Below are 18263 nucleotides of genomic sequence, written 5' to 3'. Positions count from 1 at the left end.
ACTACAATTATTTGCCACAGTTACATATACATGCTCTATGTAAGCTTTTTTTTAATAGATTGTCACTGGTAACATGGTCCTACTGCTTGGTGATTATTCTGGTAAAGTGCAATTACCATGCAAGTCAATAAAAAATAATCCCCATGAGGGGGGAGGTCCAAAGCTTAATGTTCCACTCATCATGGTGGTGTGTCTTTGTATATTACTTATCATACTATAAAAACTCAGATTAATGTGGGCTTCATAAATAGGTTTTGCTGCCACTGACCATTCTTGTAATCAGAGTCAAAGGGGCTCCTTCACGCTTTATCCCCTTTTTTACAGCGATCTGGTCTTCACTATAGGGGTCTCAGGGTTGCATCTGCAGAGTAGCTACTCAGTGATGGACAAATCTGAGGGACAATCAAGCTCGCTGAAGTCAGAACAAGAGACTAACCAACAAGGTCAGATTCAGAACCAGTAGCGGAGTCAGGGATAGCCAAGTCAGTGTCCCGGAGGTCAGACAAGTCCACAAGCAAAGAATAAAGCAGTCTGTGGTTAAATTAGAAAAGGCATCAATGGGTCAATCCAGAAGACTGGTGTGGGAACAGCTGGGTCAGAACCTTAGAAATACAGTACAAATGAGCACACCAGGTGGTACACACAATACAATTGCTGACACAGAGTAAGGTAAAGAGGATATTTAAAAGTTTTGTTATTTGCCATAAATATGCAAATTGTCTCTTCAGAGAGGAAGAGGACTAGAACTCTAGTGCCACCTATTGGAAGTAGCAATCCTAACAGTCAATGTCGACCCTTTAACGAGCCTTGTAACATGACTTAGGATAAAAGCCAAACCAGCATCTCAATTTGCAGACACTGTGTTTCGAGGTACTGCCCCTCGTCAGTGCAAAGTGGAGATCTGGTTTGGCTGAGTGAGAGGCGACTGACCGGGATCCAAGAAGTAACATTTCTCCTTGTGGAGAGTGACATGTTAAGCATGTCATTTTTGGCCCCATGAGAATTCTGCTGTTCTCCTGAATTTGGCTCAATTTATATTTTATTCCCGTAGATTTTTTTTTTAGCCAACAGGGAGTGGTCCTTAAGTGGACACCCCAAGAAAAGAGTTGAGGTACATACCCACTTGGCTAAAAGACTAATTTTACATACTGGGAAGATATTGTGTTACATTCATGTCTGTGCTCACTTCCTCTGCTTCTGATTCTGTCACTAGGCGATGCCATGCCAGAGTTAAGAGGTCGATACCGGGAGACAGTGCAGCTGTGTGAATTGATATTATGGAACTTGGGGTGATGTCCAGGCCATGAGATTGTGGGTTAACTCCCGAACATGGTCATCTTATTAACTCCCTTGTGTGAGTCTTTGCTGCAGCTTCTGATTCTGTCACCAGTTCCTACTTCTTGTTGCTAATCATAAATTATTATTATTAAAACTCCAGTTTATCTGCCTTTGCTCATCGCTTGTTGATTCCTGTTTCTCAGTTCAGCCCATGTCTTAACTACTCTGCTGCCAGATGAGTCTGTTCCTGTTCCTGACCTCCTGGTATTAACTCAGTTTTCTGACCATCCTGTGCCAGCTCGCTCCACTGGCCAGCAGCCACTCCATGGACCCAATCCAAGATGCCCTGTGTAAGTCCAGATCCCTACATAGGACTTAATGTGTGAAAAATAAGGCAACTTCTGGGATCTTCTGGATAAAGTGGCTAGCTTAAAGCTTGTTCTTGGAAGCCCTATTAATCAGGCTACCAGGGCGCACAATGCCTTTATAGATGACTTTATCTCATAAATGAAGATGTGCAAGGCATTTACACAAGGTAAAAAATTACATATTTATGGCAAGTTATGGTTCCTCTTTAAATAGAGCGCCTAGACAGCAGATAGCAAAATCTTGGAACACACCACCACCACCACAGGTAGTAGAAGCGTATGAGCATTTGCACCATTTGCACTGTGTAGAAAATGCAGAATAATAATAATAATAATCTTTATTTATATAGCGCCAACATATTCCGCAGCACTTTACAATTAACCCCTTACCGACATCGGACGTACTATTCCGTCCGATGTCGGCTCCCCTGCTTTGATGCAGGGCTCCGCGTTGAGCCTGCATCAAAGCCGGGACATGTCAGCTGTTTTGAACAGCTGACATGTGCCCGCAATAGGCGCGGGCAGAATCGCGATCTGCCCGCACCTATTAACTAGTTAAATGCTGTCAAACGCAGACAGCGGCATTTAACTACCGCATCCGGCCGGGCGGCCAGAAATGACGTCATCGCCGACCCCCGTCACATGATCGGGGGTCGGCGATGCATCAGGAAGGTAACCATAGAGGTCCTTGAGACCTCTATGGTTACTGATGCCGGCCTGCTGTGAGCGCCCCCCTGTGGTCGGCGCTCACAGCACACCTGCATTTCTGCTGTATAGCAGCGATCTTATGATCGCTGCTACATAGCAGAGCCGATCGCGTTGTGCCTGCTTCTAGCCTCCCATGGAGGCTACTGAAGCATGGCAAAAGTAAAAAAAAAAGTTTAAAAAAATGTGAAAAAAATAAAAAAAACATAAAAGTTTAAATAACCCCCCTTTCGCCCCAATCAAATAAATCAATAAAAAAAAAACAAATCTACACATATTTGGTATTGCCGCGTTCAGAATCGCCCGATCTATCAATAAAAAAAAGCATTAACCTGATCGCTAAACGGCGTAACAAGAAAAAAAATTGAAACGCCAGAATTACGTTTTTTTGGTCGCCGCGACATTGCATTAAAATGCAATAACGGGCGATCAAAAGAACATATCTGCACCAAAATGGTATCATTAAAAACGCCGTCTTGGCACGCAAAAAATAAGCCCTCAACCGACCCCATATCATGAAAAATGGAGACGCTTTTTGTGGCGCAATTTTTATTTATTTTTTTTTAGCAAAGTTTGGAATTTTTTTTCACCACTTAGGTAAAAAATAACCTAGTCATGTTAGGTGTCTATGAACTCGTAATGACCTGGAGAATCATAATGGCAGGTTAGTTTTAGCATTTAGTGAACCTAGCAAAAAAGCCAAGCAAAAAGCAAGTGTGGGATTGCACTTTTTTTGCAATTTCACCGCACTTGGAATTTTTTTCCCGTTTTCTAGTACACGACATGGTAAAACCAATGATGTCGTTCAAAAGTACAACTCATCCCGCAAAAAATAAGCCCTCACATGGCCAAATTGACAGAAAAATAAAAAAGTTATGGCTCTGAGAAGGTGGGGAGCGAAAAACGAAAACGAAAAAACGGAAAAAGCTCCGGGGGTGAAGGGGTTAAGCGGGGACAGGTATAGACAATAAATTCGGTACAAGTTAAGACAATTTAAACAGTGACATTAGGAGTGAGGTCCCTGCTCGCGAGCTTACAATCTACAAGGAAATGGGGGGGACACAATAGGTGAAAAGTGCTTGTTATTTCAGGTCTGGCAATTATAATACATAGGGATTTTCATACAAAGCTGCATGATCCGGTCAGCAGCCCGTGTATTTAAGTGCAATAGTCAAGTATCAAGTGCAGTTATCATGTGCATGGAGGGTGTGGAGACAGATGAATAGTAGGGTGCAGATTCAGATGCAGATAATATTTGGAAGGAGGGAACAAGACAAAGTTAGTTTACTGAGTAGTTGATGTGGTAGGCTTGTTTGAAGAGATGGGTTTTCAAAGCGCGCTTGAATAGGTCGGGGCTAGGTATCAGTCTGATAGTCTGGGGAAGTGCATTCCAGAGAGCTGTCACAGCACGAGAGAAGTCTTGGAGACGGAGGTGCGAGGTCCGGATTACGGGGGATGCTAGTCTTAGGTCATTTGTAGAACGGAGGGCACGTGTAGGGCGATAGACAGAGATGAGAGAGGAGATATAAGGCGGTGCAGAACTGTGGAGAGCTTTGTAGGTGAGAGAGATGAGTTTATACTGGACTCTGTAGCGAATGGGTAGCCAGTGTAATGACTGGCACAAGATGGAGGCGTCGGTGAAGAGGCTGGACAGAAATATGACCCTGGCTGCCGCATTCAGGATGGATTGGAGAGGAGAAAGTTTGGTAAGAGGGAGACCAATCAGAAGAGAGTTGCAGTAGTCCAGACGAGAATGAATAAGAGCGACAGTAAGAGTCTTCGCAGTTTCAAAGGTGGGAAAAGGTCGGATTCTGGAGATGTTTTTAAGATGCAGGTGACAAGAGCGAGAAGAGTGATCGGATATAGGGAGTAAAAGAAAGTTTTGGTATCAAATGTGACACCTAGACAGCGGGCATGCTGTTTGGGAGTTATGGTTGAACCCTCCAGGGTAATTTTGATGTTGGGTAGAGTGAGGTTAGTATAAGGGACAAACACAAGTAGTTCAGTTTTGGAGAGAAAGCCCTGATTTCATTTTGTTTTTCTGACTTTCCAAATATCAAATCTTTTAGTTATGCAATTCAAATAGTGCTTTAAGTTAGCAGGTATAGCTAAGGGAGGCATGATAGGGGAAAATAACATCAAAAGTGATTATGTGACATCACACCTTTGACTTTTGTGTCTAGGCTCATATCATAATTTATACAATAACTGTAGAAAAAAATCCAAGGACCTCACAGCCTAATATTACTCATTGACCTATTGAAGTTCTTAGCTAAAATTGTGATCAAAGTGTAAAAGCCCACCTTCATGTAACAACAAATTCTGTAGTGGATCATTGCTCTATTTAGCGTAGCTTTGCATCATGTCATAGTTTTGATATTTTCTATCTACTATGAAAACTCATTTGGAACCAGTTTAGTCCCTCGTACATTTCTATGTACAAATCTCAGCTGTGCTAGATCAGCATTTCCCATTTAGCAGATTGAATATTTTCACCATTCATCTTTACAACTATTTAGAGAAAATATATGCGGTCACACCATAATTTGGTTTATTAATGCCGGCTCTATAAAGAAAAATAAAAAATCAACATGCAGCCTTCAGGTATTCCCACTATCATACTGTAATGGGGCGCAAGTGAATTTGGCGAGGAGAGCAGATTAGTAATCTCACAAAATACATTAGCAATCTCGCTAAGATTTATAGCGAGAGAACCGAAACTCTATCCAGTGGGAGCCGCGATAAATCAGATCCTGACCTAGATTTATGGGTAGCAAATAAATGCAATTATCTCGTTCATCTGCTCCAAATTATTGTGTCTGGGTCTCAGCACTATAACCGTAACAGAACAAAACGCGGCTGAATCACTGCCCTTAATTGCATGGATTAGCAGCGGCTGTGCGCAGAATGAAAGCCGAGGACTTCTGAGTCTTCCCATGTAGTAACGAATCGAACGCTCTCACATACCACGTAGTGGGAGAGATAGGTGGGGGAGGAGGGGGCCGAGAATCATTTTCTATGTCTTTTATTATCCCTGGCAGAGCTCTCACTCATTAGCTTTGTGTTAATAGCGCGCCTTTTATTGTAGCACACATCATTAATTTTATGACATCATCGTTCTGCTACAGGTTGGCCAAAATGTGTCATCCTCACAGATTAATTGCAGAATTTTCTATCACAGCCATCCTTGCACTACCACTGATCTTATCTTTTCATCACGAGATTAGGATTGGACTATATTAATTCATCACATTGATGAAGTAGAGCTGGAATTGTCAATGAAGAGGGGTTGGTTGATTTATTTGATCTAATATCTTGAAGAAGTGAATCTTTTCACTATATGGTGTGTCCTGCTGCATTTCATACATTTTTTTCCCATGAAACATACTACATTATAATAAATTGTATCAGAGTGCAAATAAAGAACCAGCCAGATATCATATTCCTCTGACCTAGAACTGTAGATAATTGTGAAGAGCGTTGCTCCAAAAAGCGAGATGATCACCACCTGTCATTGTATGCCATTGAGACAATTTCTTTTGCCAGGTTGTTAAAACATTTCTTCAGTTGTTTCATAGTTATATCTGTTTCTGAGTGACAACCATTATCACATCTCCCATAGGGGTTGTCACACATTTTTACAAACTGTTGACTTGGCAGTTTGCGTAGTTATGAAGAAACATGGGAGCCACTCAACGGCCTGTAAAAGCTGGGTGACATCCTATGAGAAAGCTTTCTGTATAGTCTGTTTCATCAGCATTATCATTGAACTGTGGAAGATAAGAAAGAGGAATGGATAAGAGAGAAAAGAGGAAAAAAAGGGAGCAAGAAAAAGTGAGTCAGGGAACGGTTGAAATCGATAAAACCTTATGCACATTTTCATAGTAAAAGGGAACTCTACAATGTCCAAGAAGGGTCCACTGGGGGCCAGATAACGAAGAATGCACAGGGACCATAAAGAACATCTGCAATTAAATGGGTTATCCATCAACATATCAGAAGTTAGAGACAGCAGTGACATTACGATGCACATACCTGTGTGCACGATTGTCAGGTATTGTTCACATGTCCCATTCTAATGAATAGTACACTGACTTCCTATTGTCCAGAGGCTCCAGTTCAAAACCATTACCATGACGTACAAAGCCATCCACAACCTGTCTCCTCCATACATCTGTGACATGGTCTCCCGGTACTTACCTACATGCAACCTTCGATCCTCTCAAGATCTCCTTCTCTATTCCCCTCTTATCTCTTCTTCCCACAATCGCATACAAGACTTCTCCCATGCTTCCCCCATACTCTGGAACTCTCTACAACAACACATCAGACTCTCGCCAACCACAGAAACTTTCAAAAGGAACCTGAAGACTCACCTCTTCTGACAAGCCTACAACCTGCAGTGATCCTCAGCCTACTGAACCGCTGCACAACCAGCTCTACTCTCTCCTAGTGTATCCTCACCCATCCCCTGTAGACTGTGAGCCCTCGCGGGCAGGGTCCTCTCTCCTTCTGTACTTGTGGTGCATTGTATTGCTCATGTTGATTGTGCTTGTCTATGTATGCCCCTTTTTTCACATGTAAAGAGCCATGGAATAAATGGCGCTATTAAAATGAATAATAATAATAATAATCATACCTGCCGATTAGGCACACATCTCAGTAAGTGTGTAGTTTGTAACGTTATCAACGTCTCGATGTCCGTTTTTCTTTCTTGAAATATTATGCAGTTCTGGTGCCCTCTCTCAGAAAAAGGGTAACAGGCCAGTTCTTCCTGGATGTGGGTCTCGTGAATTCTTAAGAAGCAGTTATAATGTGGTCCAGTTTCACAGACATACATTGCTCAGCAAAAATATTAGGCTGGAGTGACAAAAAAAATGCTGCAAAGTAAGAATGCTATCAAAAGTAGAAATTTATTTTATTTTTATGAATTAACAAAATGCAGTGAACAAATGAGAAATGTAAATCAGTACCAAATCAATATTTGTAGTGATCACCCTTTGCTTTCTAAATAGCACCAAAGCATCAATTCTTGTAGGTAATTGCACATAGTTTTTGAAGGAGCTTGGCAAGTTAAGTTGTTCCAAACATTTTGGAGATCTAACCACAGATCTTCTATGGATGTAGGATACCACAAATCCTTCTCTCTCTTCATTGACTATGTGTGATATTACATAAAGAGGTACAAGGATTTGCGCAAACCTATACCTGCAGAAGATCTGTGGTTAGTTCTCCAACATGTTTGGAAAAACCTCGCTGCCAAGTTCCTTCAAAAACTGTGTACAGATGTACCTTCAAAAATTGATGCTTTGATGTTGTTTTCATTGCAAATTGTGAGCACAACAAATATTGCTTTGATTTCAATTCAAATATTGCTTTGATTTCAATTCCTCTTTTTTCATTCACTTTGCATTTTGTTAATTGATACATTTAATCTATTAAGACTTTTATTTTTTAAAGCATTCTTACTTTGCAGCATTTCTTCAACACCTACATCAAACTTAAAGGCTCATTCAGATGTCCGTGCAAATCGGTCCGAGACCAGACTGCAATGCACAGACTGGCCTCAAGTCTCCTGGCCCAATAATGACAGGTTCATACAAATATATGAAGCTGTCACGTTTGGGTCTGGAGAGCTGCAGCCAACCATGCACTAGGGGGTCCATCCTCAGACCAATTGGAATGGATGTGAAAATGAGTCCTTACCCAGTACTGCATGTAATTAGAAAAGCTAATGATTACACCATTAGCACTTTGGGATAAACATTTTACTAATCTGGGGCTACTTTTTTTGCATCAGGACTATTCAGTGATACAGTAAATTTAACCCCATGTCTATAAAAAAAAAGATCGCCCAATAAGAAATTAACGCTCTGTTGCTTAATGCAATCCACATTTGTGAAGTTACCATGTAATAATGTATTGCTTCCCGACCAAGGCTTCCTAAAACTCTATCGCTATCTGGAACCTAGGCAGAGGTTCCAAAAGGACAACAGTAACAAAAGCGGTCACTACAAATTAGCTTCAACCTGACCAATAACATTTGGCATGAGGATAAGCAAAGTTGTCAGCAAATCCAGCTAGGACTGGATTCTCAGTTTGAGAATAGAGTCTTGAGGAGTAGGAACATGTCTTGAGGAGTAGGAACATGTTCATGTTCATTCCTCAGACGTAATTACGTGGGGAACCACTGTACTAGGGGTTATCATCTACCGTATATTTGATTCCATAAACTAGGGTAACCTAATATGCTCATATAAATTGACATATAATATCATATTCTGTTGACTTTTATACATATAAGAGGCTTCATCACTTTAATTTACCCATACAGGATTGATCTAACTGGATGTCGGAGCTGAAGCTCTAAAGGAAACTTCAGTCATTAGGACCGTTTCATTGGAGAGTGCCACGATATTAATCTATAATCCCATATCACAGCTGATTACAAACATGAAATTGCTTAATATAATTTTTATATACTGAAAATCTGAAATACAAAAGTTCCAAGCACAAAAAATGTAGTTTACTTCATGTATTGTGGAACATTTTTAGTGCCAGAATCTCTAAGCAATGACAAATGAGCTTGAGGGCTCAAAAACACATTTTCTTTCAAAAATTAATTCCTGGTCTAAGAGTCTTGGAGACTTCTTCTGTTTGTTCTAAAAACATGTATCTATGACATATCAGTACATCATCCTACGACAGCGACATTTCTTGTATACAAAAAAAGGGCCACGTCAGTGCTTTTGCTCAGAGTTTCGTCTGAGTTTCATCAGTGTATGAGATTTTACTATTAGAACTTAGGCAAAGTTTCAACATTTTTTTCTCAGATGAAAAAAAAAATGATAGTTGTTTCTCAAGTTTCTCTTATTAAACAGTTAGTGAAAATCTACAGTACAAGGATAGCATTGTACGATTTTTTTCACTGATCCATAGATTTGTATTGATAAGTTTGATCCAAGACTCGCATCAATATCAGACAAGTCTCCGAGCTTTTATGCAGACTATTTGGTCCAAGGAAAAAATGGGATATGTGAACTACCCGATACACTATCATTTATATCTGTCGTATGAGAAAGAAGTTCCTAAATATCCCAAAAATTGGGCTATCATTAATCTTTGACCTTTTCACTTATCTATATAATTACTCTAATCTACCATATTCTTAGTTAACAGTGTCTAGGTTAAGGTACCTTCACACGAAACGACTTTGTAACGATATCGCTAGCGATCCGTGACGTTGCAGCGTCCTCGCTAGCGATATCGTTTCGTTTGACACGCAGCAGCGATCAGGATCCTGCTGTGATGTCGCTGGTCGCTGAATAAAGTCCAGAACTTTATTTGGTCGTCCGATCGCCGTGTATCGTTGTGTTTGAAAGCAAAAGCAACGATACCAGCGATATTTTACACTGGTAACCAGGGTAAACATCGGGTTACCAAGCGCAGGGCCGCGCTTAGTAACCCGATGTTTACCCTGGTTACCAGCGTAAAAGTAAAAAAAACAAACAGTACATACTCACCTGCGCGTCCTCCAGCGTCTGCTTCCTGACACTTACTGAGCGCCGGCCCTAAAGTGAAAGTGAAAGCACAGCGGTGACGTCACCGCTGTGCTGTTAGGGCCGGAGCTCAGTCAGTTTCAGGAAGCAGACGCTGGGGGACGCGCAGGTGAGCATGTACTGTTTGTTTTTTTTACTTTTACGCTGGTAACCAGGGTAAACATCGGGTTAGTAAGCGCAGCCCTGCGCTTAGTAACCCGATGTTTACCCTGGTTACCAGGGGACCTCGGCATCGTTGGTCGCTGGAGAGCGGTCTGTGTGACAGCTCCCCAGCGATCAAACAGCGACGCTGCAGCGATCGGCATCGTTGTCGCTATCGCTGCAGCGTCGCTTCGTGTGAAGGTACCTTTAGGCAAATTCCCTTTTAATCTTTACTCTACAAAGTACCACCACCATCATAACTGAGATTTAAAACTGAAGGATGATGTCTTGGTGTAAGAAAACCTTGAAAGATTTTTCTAATGGAACTCAATTTTTTTTTCTTCTTTTTAAATTGTATTTTGTTTTCTATTTTTACTTTTACCTAAAAAGGTTTCATTTTAAAGAGTAGGACATTAAAAAACAAGTAAAACACATGACTTTTATACAAAAAATGAAGCGAGCTGCAGGCATGAAGAAAATAAGAGCTTCCCGGCAAGACCTAACATTTTCAGTTTCATAGTTTTAAAGGTTGAAGGTAGACATAGACATAAGTCCATCGAGCTCAACTTATAACCTTATAACACATTGATCTAGAGTAAAGCAAAAACCCCATGAGGCATAGCCTAATTCCTTCCCGACTACTGCTCCAGATTTCTTTCTTTTTAAAAAAAAGTATATTTTATTGGTTACTGTTAGTTCTCATTTATTCAACTGAATGCCATTTTTTAAATCAAGTTGCAGCTTCCTTAATAGTGATGAGCGAATATACTCGTTACTCAAGATTTCCCGAGCACGCTCGGGTGACCTCCGAGTATTTGTTAGTGCTCGGAAATTTAGTTTTCATCACCTCAGCCAAATGATTTACAGCTATTAGCCAGCATAAGTACATGTGGGGGTTGCCTGGTTGCTAGGGAATCCCCACATGTAATCAAGCTGGCTAAGAGATGTAAATCATTCAGCTGAGGTGAGGAAAACGAAATCTCCGAGCACTAAAAAATACTCAGCGGTCACCCGAGCATGCTCGGGAAATCTCGAGTAACGAGTATATTCGCTCATCACTATTCCTTAACTTAAATGGTAGGTTTAACTACTTCTGGACTATCCATAGACTTTACATGTCTTGGTGGTGCACATTCTAATCTGCATTAATGTTCTAAAACATCATTGAATAGTAGAGTAGATGCATGTGATTGTGCAGCTGTATGAGATCATGCCTCTACTGTCAGACACAGCCAGACTCCCCATAAAGAAGGCATTGAGGGTATATTACCATTTCTGACTTTCAAATAGATGGGTATTTTTCCAGAAAGTCCAGTATCCTTGAATAGAAATAGCCATCCCGATATTCAGAAGCTAATAGCCAAATTGAACGGCAACCTAAGATCTTTGCACCAGATTTGAACTGCGTTTCAGATAGTAAACAAGGGCCTTTATTTCATCGAGAATGGTGATTTTTTTCTTTTGATCAGAGAGTGTGGTGGAGTCAGACACTCCTGATTCATGAACAGACACGCACCTTTTCATCAATCATGAGTGTCTGACCAGTGACGCTCATCTCAATGCACCTCGACAAAGACCTTACTCCGGTCACTGACTGGCATAAGAATTCTGGTGTAGGGAATGCCATAGCTTGTCATGAGTTGCATGAGCAATTCTGGCAAAATTAGTTTGATTAATCAGGACCAATGTTTTAGTTATTTATAATTGAATTATACCTTTTAAGAATTTTTTTCTTGTATGCCAAAGTTTGAGATGCCAAACAGAAAATGTACGATTTTAACCATCATGTCAATTATTATTAAATGATTATTTTCAAATATTATGTTAAACTAGATGCTAGGTTAAAGGACACTAATAATAACCCTCATAATTTTCCATATAGTCTCACTTACTACATCATACAGTATACTGTTTTTGTCAAATATAATATAGTGCATATATCATCTGTGATATTTTGTGTCAATAATCAATATCCTCATATCTTCACTTGTTTTCTGTTATATTTACTTTACTTTTTCGTAAGTTTTTTTTTTCTTTTCTAATTTGATTTTTTTTCCTTCCCTGTCTGTCCAGTTTTTTCCAAAGTAGCCCACTCTACTGTGCCACCAGCTCGAGTATCGAGTCACAAGAGAGGTAGGAAACACTCCATTCATACAGTGGCTCTGCTTTGTGTTGCATACAGATTAAACAGATTTTATTCCACCCGATAACATGGACAATTTTGAGGAGTTTTTTTTTAATTTTATTTTGTCTGATTTTACTTGATTTAAATTTGCAAAATGTAAGAGGCTATCAATCTATTTCGAGGACTAAATTGACCACACATAGTCAAGCCTACGTAATCGGGTTGTCCAATAGAAAAGCTAAAAATTGGGTCAAATGAGAAAAAAATAACAAAACAAAGCATTTCTTTAGCTAGCACATTTAATGTGACCGACATAAGACCCAAGAAAAACACAACATTTCTGTCTAGTGTGGGTGTGCTGCTATCATTTCTAGTCCATATTAGATCTTTCCAGTTTTTTTTCAGGTGCTTAAACTCCTAATCTAGAAGTCATTTGCTTCTTGGAGAAAGTGAAATTAATCTGCTATGGATTAATGTAGATGTTGGTGCCGTGTGCCCGAGATAACCAGATACTTGGCTCCTAGGACAGGGCTTGCAATACAGTTTTTAATTCCAGGGGCTAAAGCATTTTCAGTGAGTTATAACATAAAATCAAGAAAAACGACAGTATAGCTCGCAATAAAAGACCTACGGCTTTAATTAAAAAAGGGAAATCCATTTTAAATACGGAAATAATATCTAAACAGAAGCTTATATTAATAATTTCATTAAAAAAAAGTCAATTTGCAACTGTATAGCTGTAAATTTACAGAAATTTTCGAGTGAATCCACAATAAAATCTGTCTGTGTTAGATGCAGTTTGCCATAGATTTGCTGCAGATTTCATCCTTTGCACCTCAACACAGAGCCGTTGATGCATGAACACACAGAGGACTCCAACATTTCCAATAGAAAAAAACTGTCTACAGCAATAATGTCTTGAAAACCCCAGTCGTCACATTTTTTGGATTCAATATTGGTGCAAAATTAACACTAAAAATCTGCATCAAATTCTCCCTGTCTGAGCACTGTCTTACAATACTAATCTTCAGACATTTTGGTTTCAGTGACTTCTCTTACAAATACATGACTCATTTGTAGTTTATTGCAAAATAATGCTGCGAGGAGCAATAATTATTAACTATGATTTCTTGAGAAGGAATGGTTAGAAACTTTGTAGATGCAATAATGAGTTCCATCCTAAAGGGAAAAAGACTTTTCCAACACGCAGTCTACTCCAGTGACTTCCATGTCATTAATTATAGAGGGAAGGATGATCATAGCTTTAGTTTCTGCATTTCAAAGCCATCCACCTGTTAGAGCCCCTATGTTTAATCTCTAAATTCTGCCTCTTATTTTCAGACTGTTTGCACATATTACAAAAAAATAAACTAGCCTGCAGATATAGGGGTTAATCTTCAGGTTAACCCCTTAACCCTTGGAGGTATATTTGGTTTTGCGTTTTCGTTTTTCGCTCACCTTCTTCTCAGAGACATAACCTTTTTTATTTTTCCATCAATATGGCCATGTGAGGGCTTGTTTTTTGCGGAACGAGTTGTACCTTTGAACGATACCTGTCATGGTTCCCAATGGCAAGGGAACGTCAGAGAACATAAATAACAGAACTGCTCTTGGGTGATGGAATCTCGAGCTGACCGTGAGCTAAACCTACCACACAACTAACAGTGGCCGGGTGGCGTACCTACGTTTTATCCCTAGACGCCTAGCGCCAGCCGGAGGACTAACTAACCCTAATAGAGGTAAAGACAGACCTGGCTTACCTCTAGGGAAATTCCCCCAAAAAGGAGACAGAAGCCCCCCACATATATTGACGGTGAGTTCAGAGGAAAAGACATACGCAGTATGAAGGTAGGTTCAGCAAAGCGAGGTCCGCTTACTAGATAGCAAGAAGATACAATAGGGAACTTCACGGTCAGCTGAAAACCCTATTAAAGTACCATCCCGAAATTACTTTAAGACTCATGTGTCAACTCATGACACCGGAGTGGCAATTTCAGCCCACAAGAGCTTCCAGCTACAGAAAAATAACATAACTGTGAACTGGAACAAAAATGCAAAACAAACTTAGGACTAAGAGTCCAACTTAGCTGATAGTAGTCTAGAAGCAGGAACATGCAACAGAAAGGCTCTGGTTACATTGATGGCCGGCACTAGAATAACTGAGCAGCAAGGCTAAATAGGATACACCCATATCCTGATGGAAACAGGTGAACAGAGAAAGTGAAGCACACAAGTCCAGTACCACCAGTGACCACCGGGGGAGCCCAAAAACCAAACTCACAACAGTACCCCCCCCTCAAGGAGGGGGCACCGAACCCTCACAAGAACCACCAGGGCGATCAGGACGAGCCCTATGAAAGGCACGGACCAAATCAGAGGCATGAACATCAGAGGCTGTCACCCAAGAATTATCCTCTTGACCGTAGCCCTTCCACTTGACCAGATACTGAAGTTTCCGTCTGGAAACACGGGAGTCCAAGATCTTCTCCACAACGTACTCCAATTCACCCTCAACCAACACCGGAGCGGGAGGCTCAACGGAAGGCACAACCGGTACCTCATACCTGCGCAATAATGACCGATGGAAGACATTATGGATAGAAAAAGATGCTGGGAGCTCCAATCGAAAGGACACGGGGTTAAGAATCTCCAAAATCTTATACGGGCCGATGAACCGAGGCTTAAACTTAGGAGAAGAAACCCTCATAGGGACAAAACGAGAAGACAACCACACCAAGTCCCCAACACGAAGACGAGGACCAACACGACGACGGCGGTTAGCAAAATGCCGAGTCTTCTCCTGGGACAACTCCAAATTGTCCACCACCTGTCCCCAAATCCGATGCAACCTATCCACCACAGTATCCACTCCAGGACAATCCGAAGACTCCACCTGACCGGAAGAAAAACGAGGATGAAACCCCGAATTGCAAAAGAAAGGAGAAACCAAAGTGGCAGAACTAGCCCGATTATTGAGGGCAAACTCCGCCAACGGCAAAAAGGCAACCCAGTCATCCTGATCCGCAGACACAAAACACCTCAAATAAGTCTCCAAGGTCTGATTAGTTCGCTCAGTCTGGCCATTAGTCTGAGGATGGAACGCAGATGAAAAAGACAAATCAATGCCCATCCTAGCACAGAACGCCCGCCAAAATCTAGACACGAACTGGGTCCCCCTGTCAGAAACGATATTCTCCGGAATACCATGCAAGCGAACCACATTTTGAAAAAACAGAGGAACCAACTCGGATGAGGAAGGCAACTTAGGCAAAGGCACCAAATGAACCATCTTTGAAAAACGGTCACACACCACCCAGATGACAGACATTTTCTGAGAAACAGGGAGATCAGAAATAAAATCCATAGAGATGTGAGTCCAAGGCCTCTTCGGAATAGGCAAAGATAACAACAATCCGCTAGCCCAAGAACAACAAGGTTTGGCCCGAGCACAAACATCACAAGACTGCACAAAAACTCGTACATCTCGAGACAGGGAAGGCCACCAGAAGGACCTTGCCACCAAATCCCTGGTACCAAAGATCCCGGGATGACCTGCCAACACAGAAGAATGAACCTCCGAGATGACTCTACTGGTCCAATCATCAGGAACAAACAGTCTACCAGGCGGGCAACGATCAGGTCTATCCGCCTGAAACTCCTGCAAAGCCCGTCGCAGGTCTGGGGAAACAGCAGATAATATCACCCCATCCTTAAGGATACCTGTAGGTTCAGAATCACCAGGGGAATCAGGCTCAAAACTCCTAGAAAGGGCATCCGCCTTCACATTTTTAGAACCTGGTAAGTATGAGACCACAAAATTAAACCGAGAGAAAAACAACGACCAGCGCGCCTGTCTAGGATTCAGGCGCCTGGCAGACTCAAGATAAATCAAATTCTTGTGATCGGTCAATACCACCACCTGATGTCTAGCCCCCTCAAGCCAATGACGCCACTCCTCAAAAGCCCACTTCATAGCCAAAAGCTCCCGATTACCAATATCATAATTTCGCTCGGCGGGCGAAAATTTTCGAGAAAAGAACGCACAAGGTCTCATCACGGAGCAGTCGGAACTTTTCTGCGACAAGACCGCCCCAGCTCCGATCTCGGAAGCATCGACCTCAACCTGAAAAGGAAGAGTAACATCAGGCTGACGCAACACAGGGGCGGAAGAAAAGCGGCGCTTAAGCTCCCGAAAGGCCTCCACAGCAGCAGGGGACCAATCAGCAACATCAGCACCCTTTTTGGTCAAATCAGTCAAAGGTTTAGCAACATCAGAAAAACCAGTTATAAATCGACGATAAAAATTAGCAAAGCCCAAAAATTTCTGAAGGCTCTTAAGAGAAGAAGGTTGCGTCCAATCACAAATAGCCCGAACCTTGACAGGATCCATCTCAATGGAAGAGGGGGAAAAAATGTACCCCAAAAAAGAAATCTTTTGAACCCCAAAAATACACTTAGAACCCTTCACACACAAGGAATTAGCCCGCAAAACCTGAAAAACCCTCCTGACCTGTTGGACATGAGAATCCCAGTCATCCGAAAAATTCAAAATATCATCCAGATACACGATCATAAATTTATCCAAATATTCACGGAAAATGTCATGCATAAAGGACTGAAAGACTGAAGGGGCATTTGAAAGACCAAAAGGCATTACTAAATACTCAAAATGGCCCTCGGGCGTATTAAATGCGGTTTTCCACTCATCCCCCTGCTTAATTCGCACCAAATTATACGCCCCACGGAGATCAATCTTAGAGAACCACTTAGCCCCTTTTATTCGAGCAAACAAATCAGTCAGCAGTGGCAGAGGATACTGATATTTGACTGTAATTTTATTCAAGAGTCGATAATCAATACACGGCCTCAAAGAGCCATCTTTTTTAGATACAAAGAAAAAACCGGCTCCTAAGGGAGATGAAGAAGGACGAATATGTCCCTTTTCCAGGGACTCCTTAATATATTCTCGCATAGCAGCATGTTCAGGTACAGATAGATTAAATAAACGACCCTTTGGAAATTTACTGCCCGGAATCAGATCTATGGTACAATCGCAATCTCTGTGAGGAGGTAGTGAACCAAGCTTAGGCTCCTCAAAAATATCATGATAATCAGATAAAAATTCCGGAATCTCAGAGGGAATAGATGACGAAATGGAAACCAAAGGTACGTCCCCATGAGCCCCCTGACATCCCCAGCTTAACACAGACATTGCTTTCCAGTCAAGGACTGGGTTATGAGATTGTAACCATGGTAATCCGAACACCAAAACGTCATGTAGATTGTACAACACAAGGAAGCGAATCATCTCCTGATGGTCTGGATTCATACGCATAGTCACTTGTGTCCAGTATTGTGGTTTATTACTAGCCAATGGTGTAGAGTCAATACCCTTCAGAGGTATAGGAACTTCCAGAGGCTCTAGATCAAACCCACAGCGCCTGGCAAAGGACCAATCCATTAGACTCAAAGCGGCGCCAGAGTCGACATAGGCATCCGCGGTAATTGACGATAATGAACAAATCAAGGTCACAGACAGAATAAACTTAGACTGTAAAGTGCCAATTGAAATAGACTTATCAACCTTTTTTGTACGTTTAGAGCATGCTGATATAACATGAGTTGAATCACCACAATAGAAGCACAACCCATTTTTTCGCCTAAAATTCTGCCGTTCGACAGAATTCTATCACATTGCATATTTTCTGGAGCCTTCTCAGAAGACACCGCCAAATGGTGCACAGGTTTGCGCTCCCGCAAACGCCAATCAATCTGAATAGCCATTGTCATGGACTCATTCAGACCTGTAGGTGCAGGGAACCCCACCATAACATCTTTAATGGCATCAGAGAGACCCTCTCTGAAATTCGCCGCCAGGGCGCACTCATTCCACTGAGTAAGTACAGACCATTTACGAAATTTTTGGCAGTATATTTCAGCTTCATCTTGCCCTTGAGATAGGGCCATCAAGGCTTTTTCAGCCTGAATCTCTAAGTTAGGTTCCTCATAAAGCAACCCCAAAGCCAGAAAAAACGCATCCACATTGAGCAACGCAGGATCCCCGGGTGCCAATGCAAATGCCCAGTC

General features: G+C 41.5%; 1 protein-coding gene across 7 annotated transcripts in view; it reads left to right on the top strand.

Moving 5' to 3' along the window:
* The window catches only part of NTNG1 (netrin G1), a 447853-nt gene that overhangs the window by 283084 nt on the left and 146506 nt on the right, over nt 1-18263 (top strand). For 4 of the 7 annotated variants that reach the window (XM_077277361.1, XM_077277358.1, XM_077277360.1 and 1 more), the window contains one exon: nt 12125-12184. The exons of the other annotated variants lie outside the window; for them this stretch is intronic. In XM_077277361.1, the coding sequence (XP_077133476.1) occupies nt 12125-12184 (60 nt within the window). The remainder of the gene's footprint in view (nt 1-12124; nt 12185-18263) is intronic. 7 annotated transcript variants of the gene reach the window in all.

This window comes from Ranitomeya variabilis, chromosome 8 (assembly GCF_051348905.1).
Source record: "Ranitomeya variabilis isolate aRanVar5 chromosome 8, aRanVar5.hap1, whole genome shotgun sequence".
NCBI classification, from domain to species: Eukaryota; Metazoa; Chordata; class Amphibia; order Anura; family Dendrobatidae; genus Ranitomeya; species Ranitomeya variabilis.
Note: the sequence above shows the minus strand (reverse complement) of the source record. Positions and strands in the feature narration are given on the sequence as shown.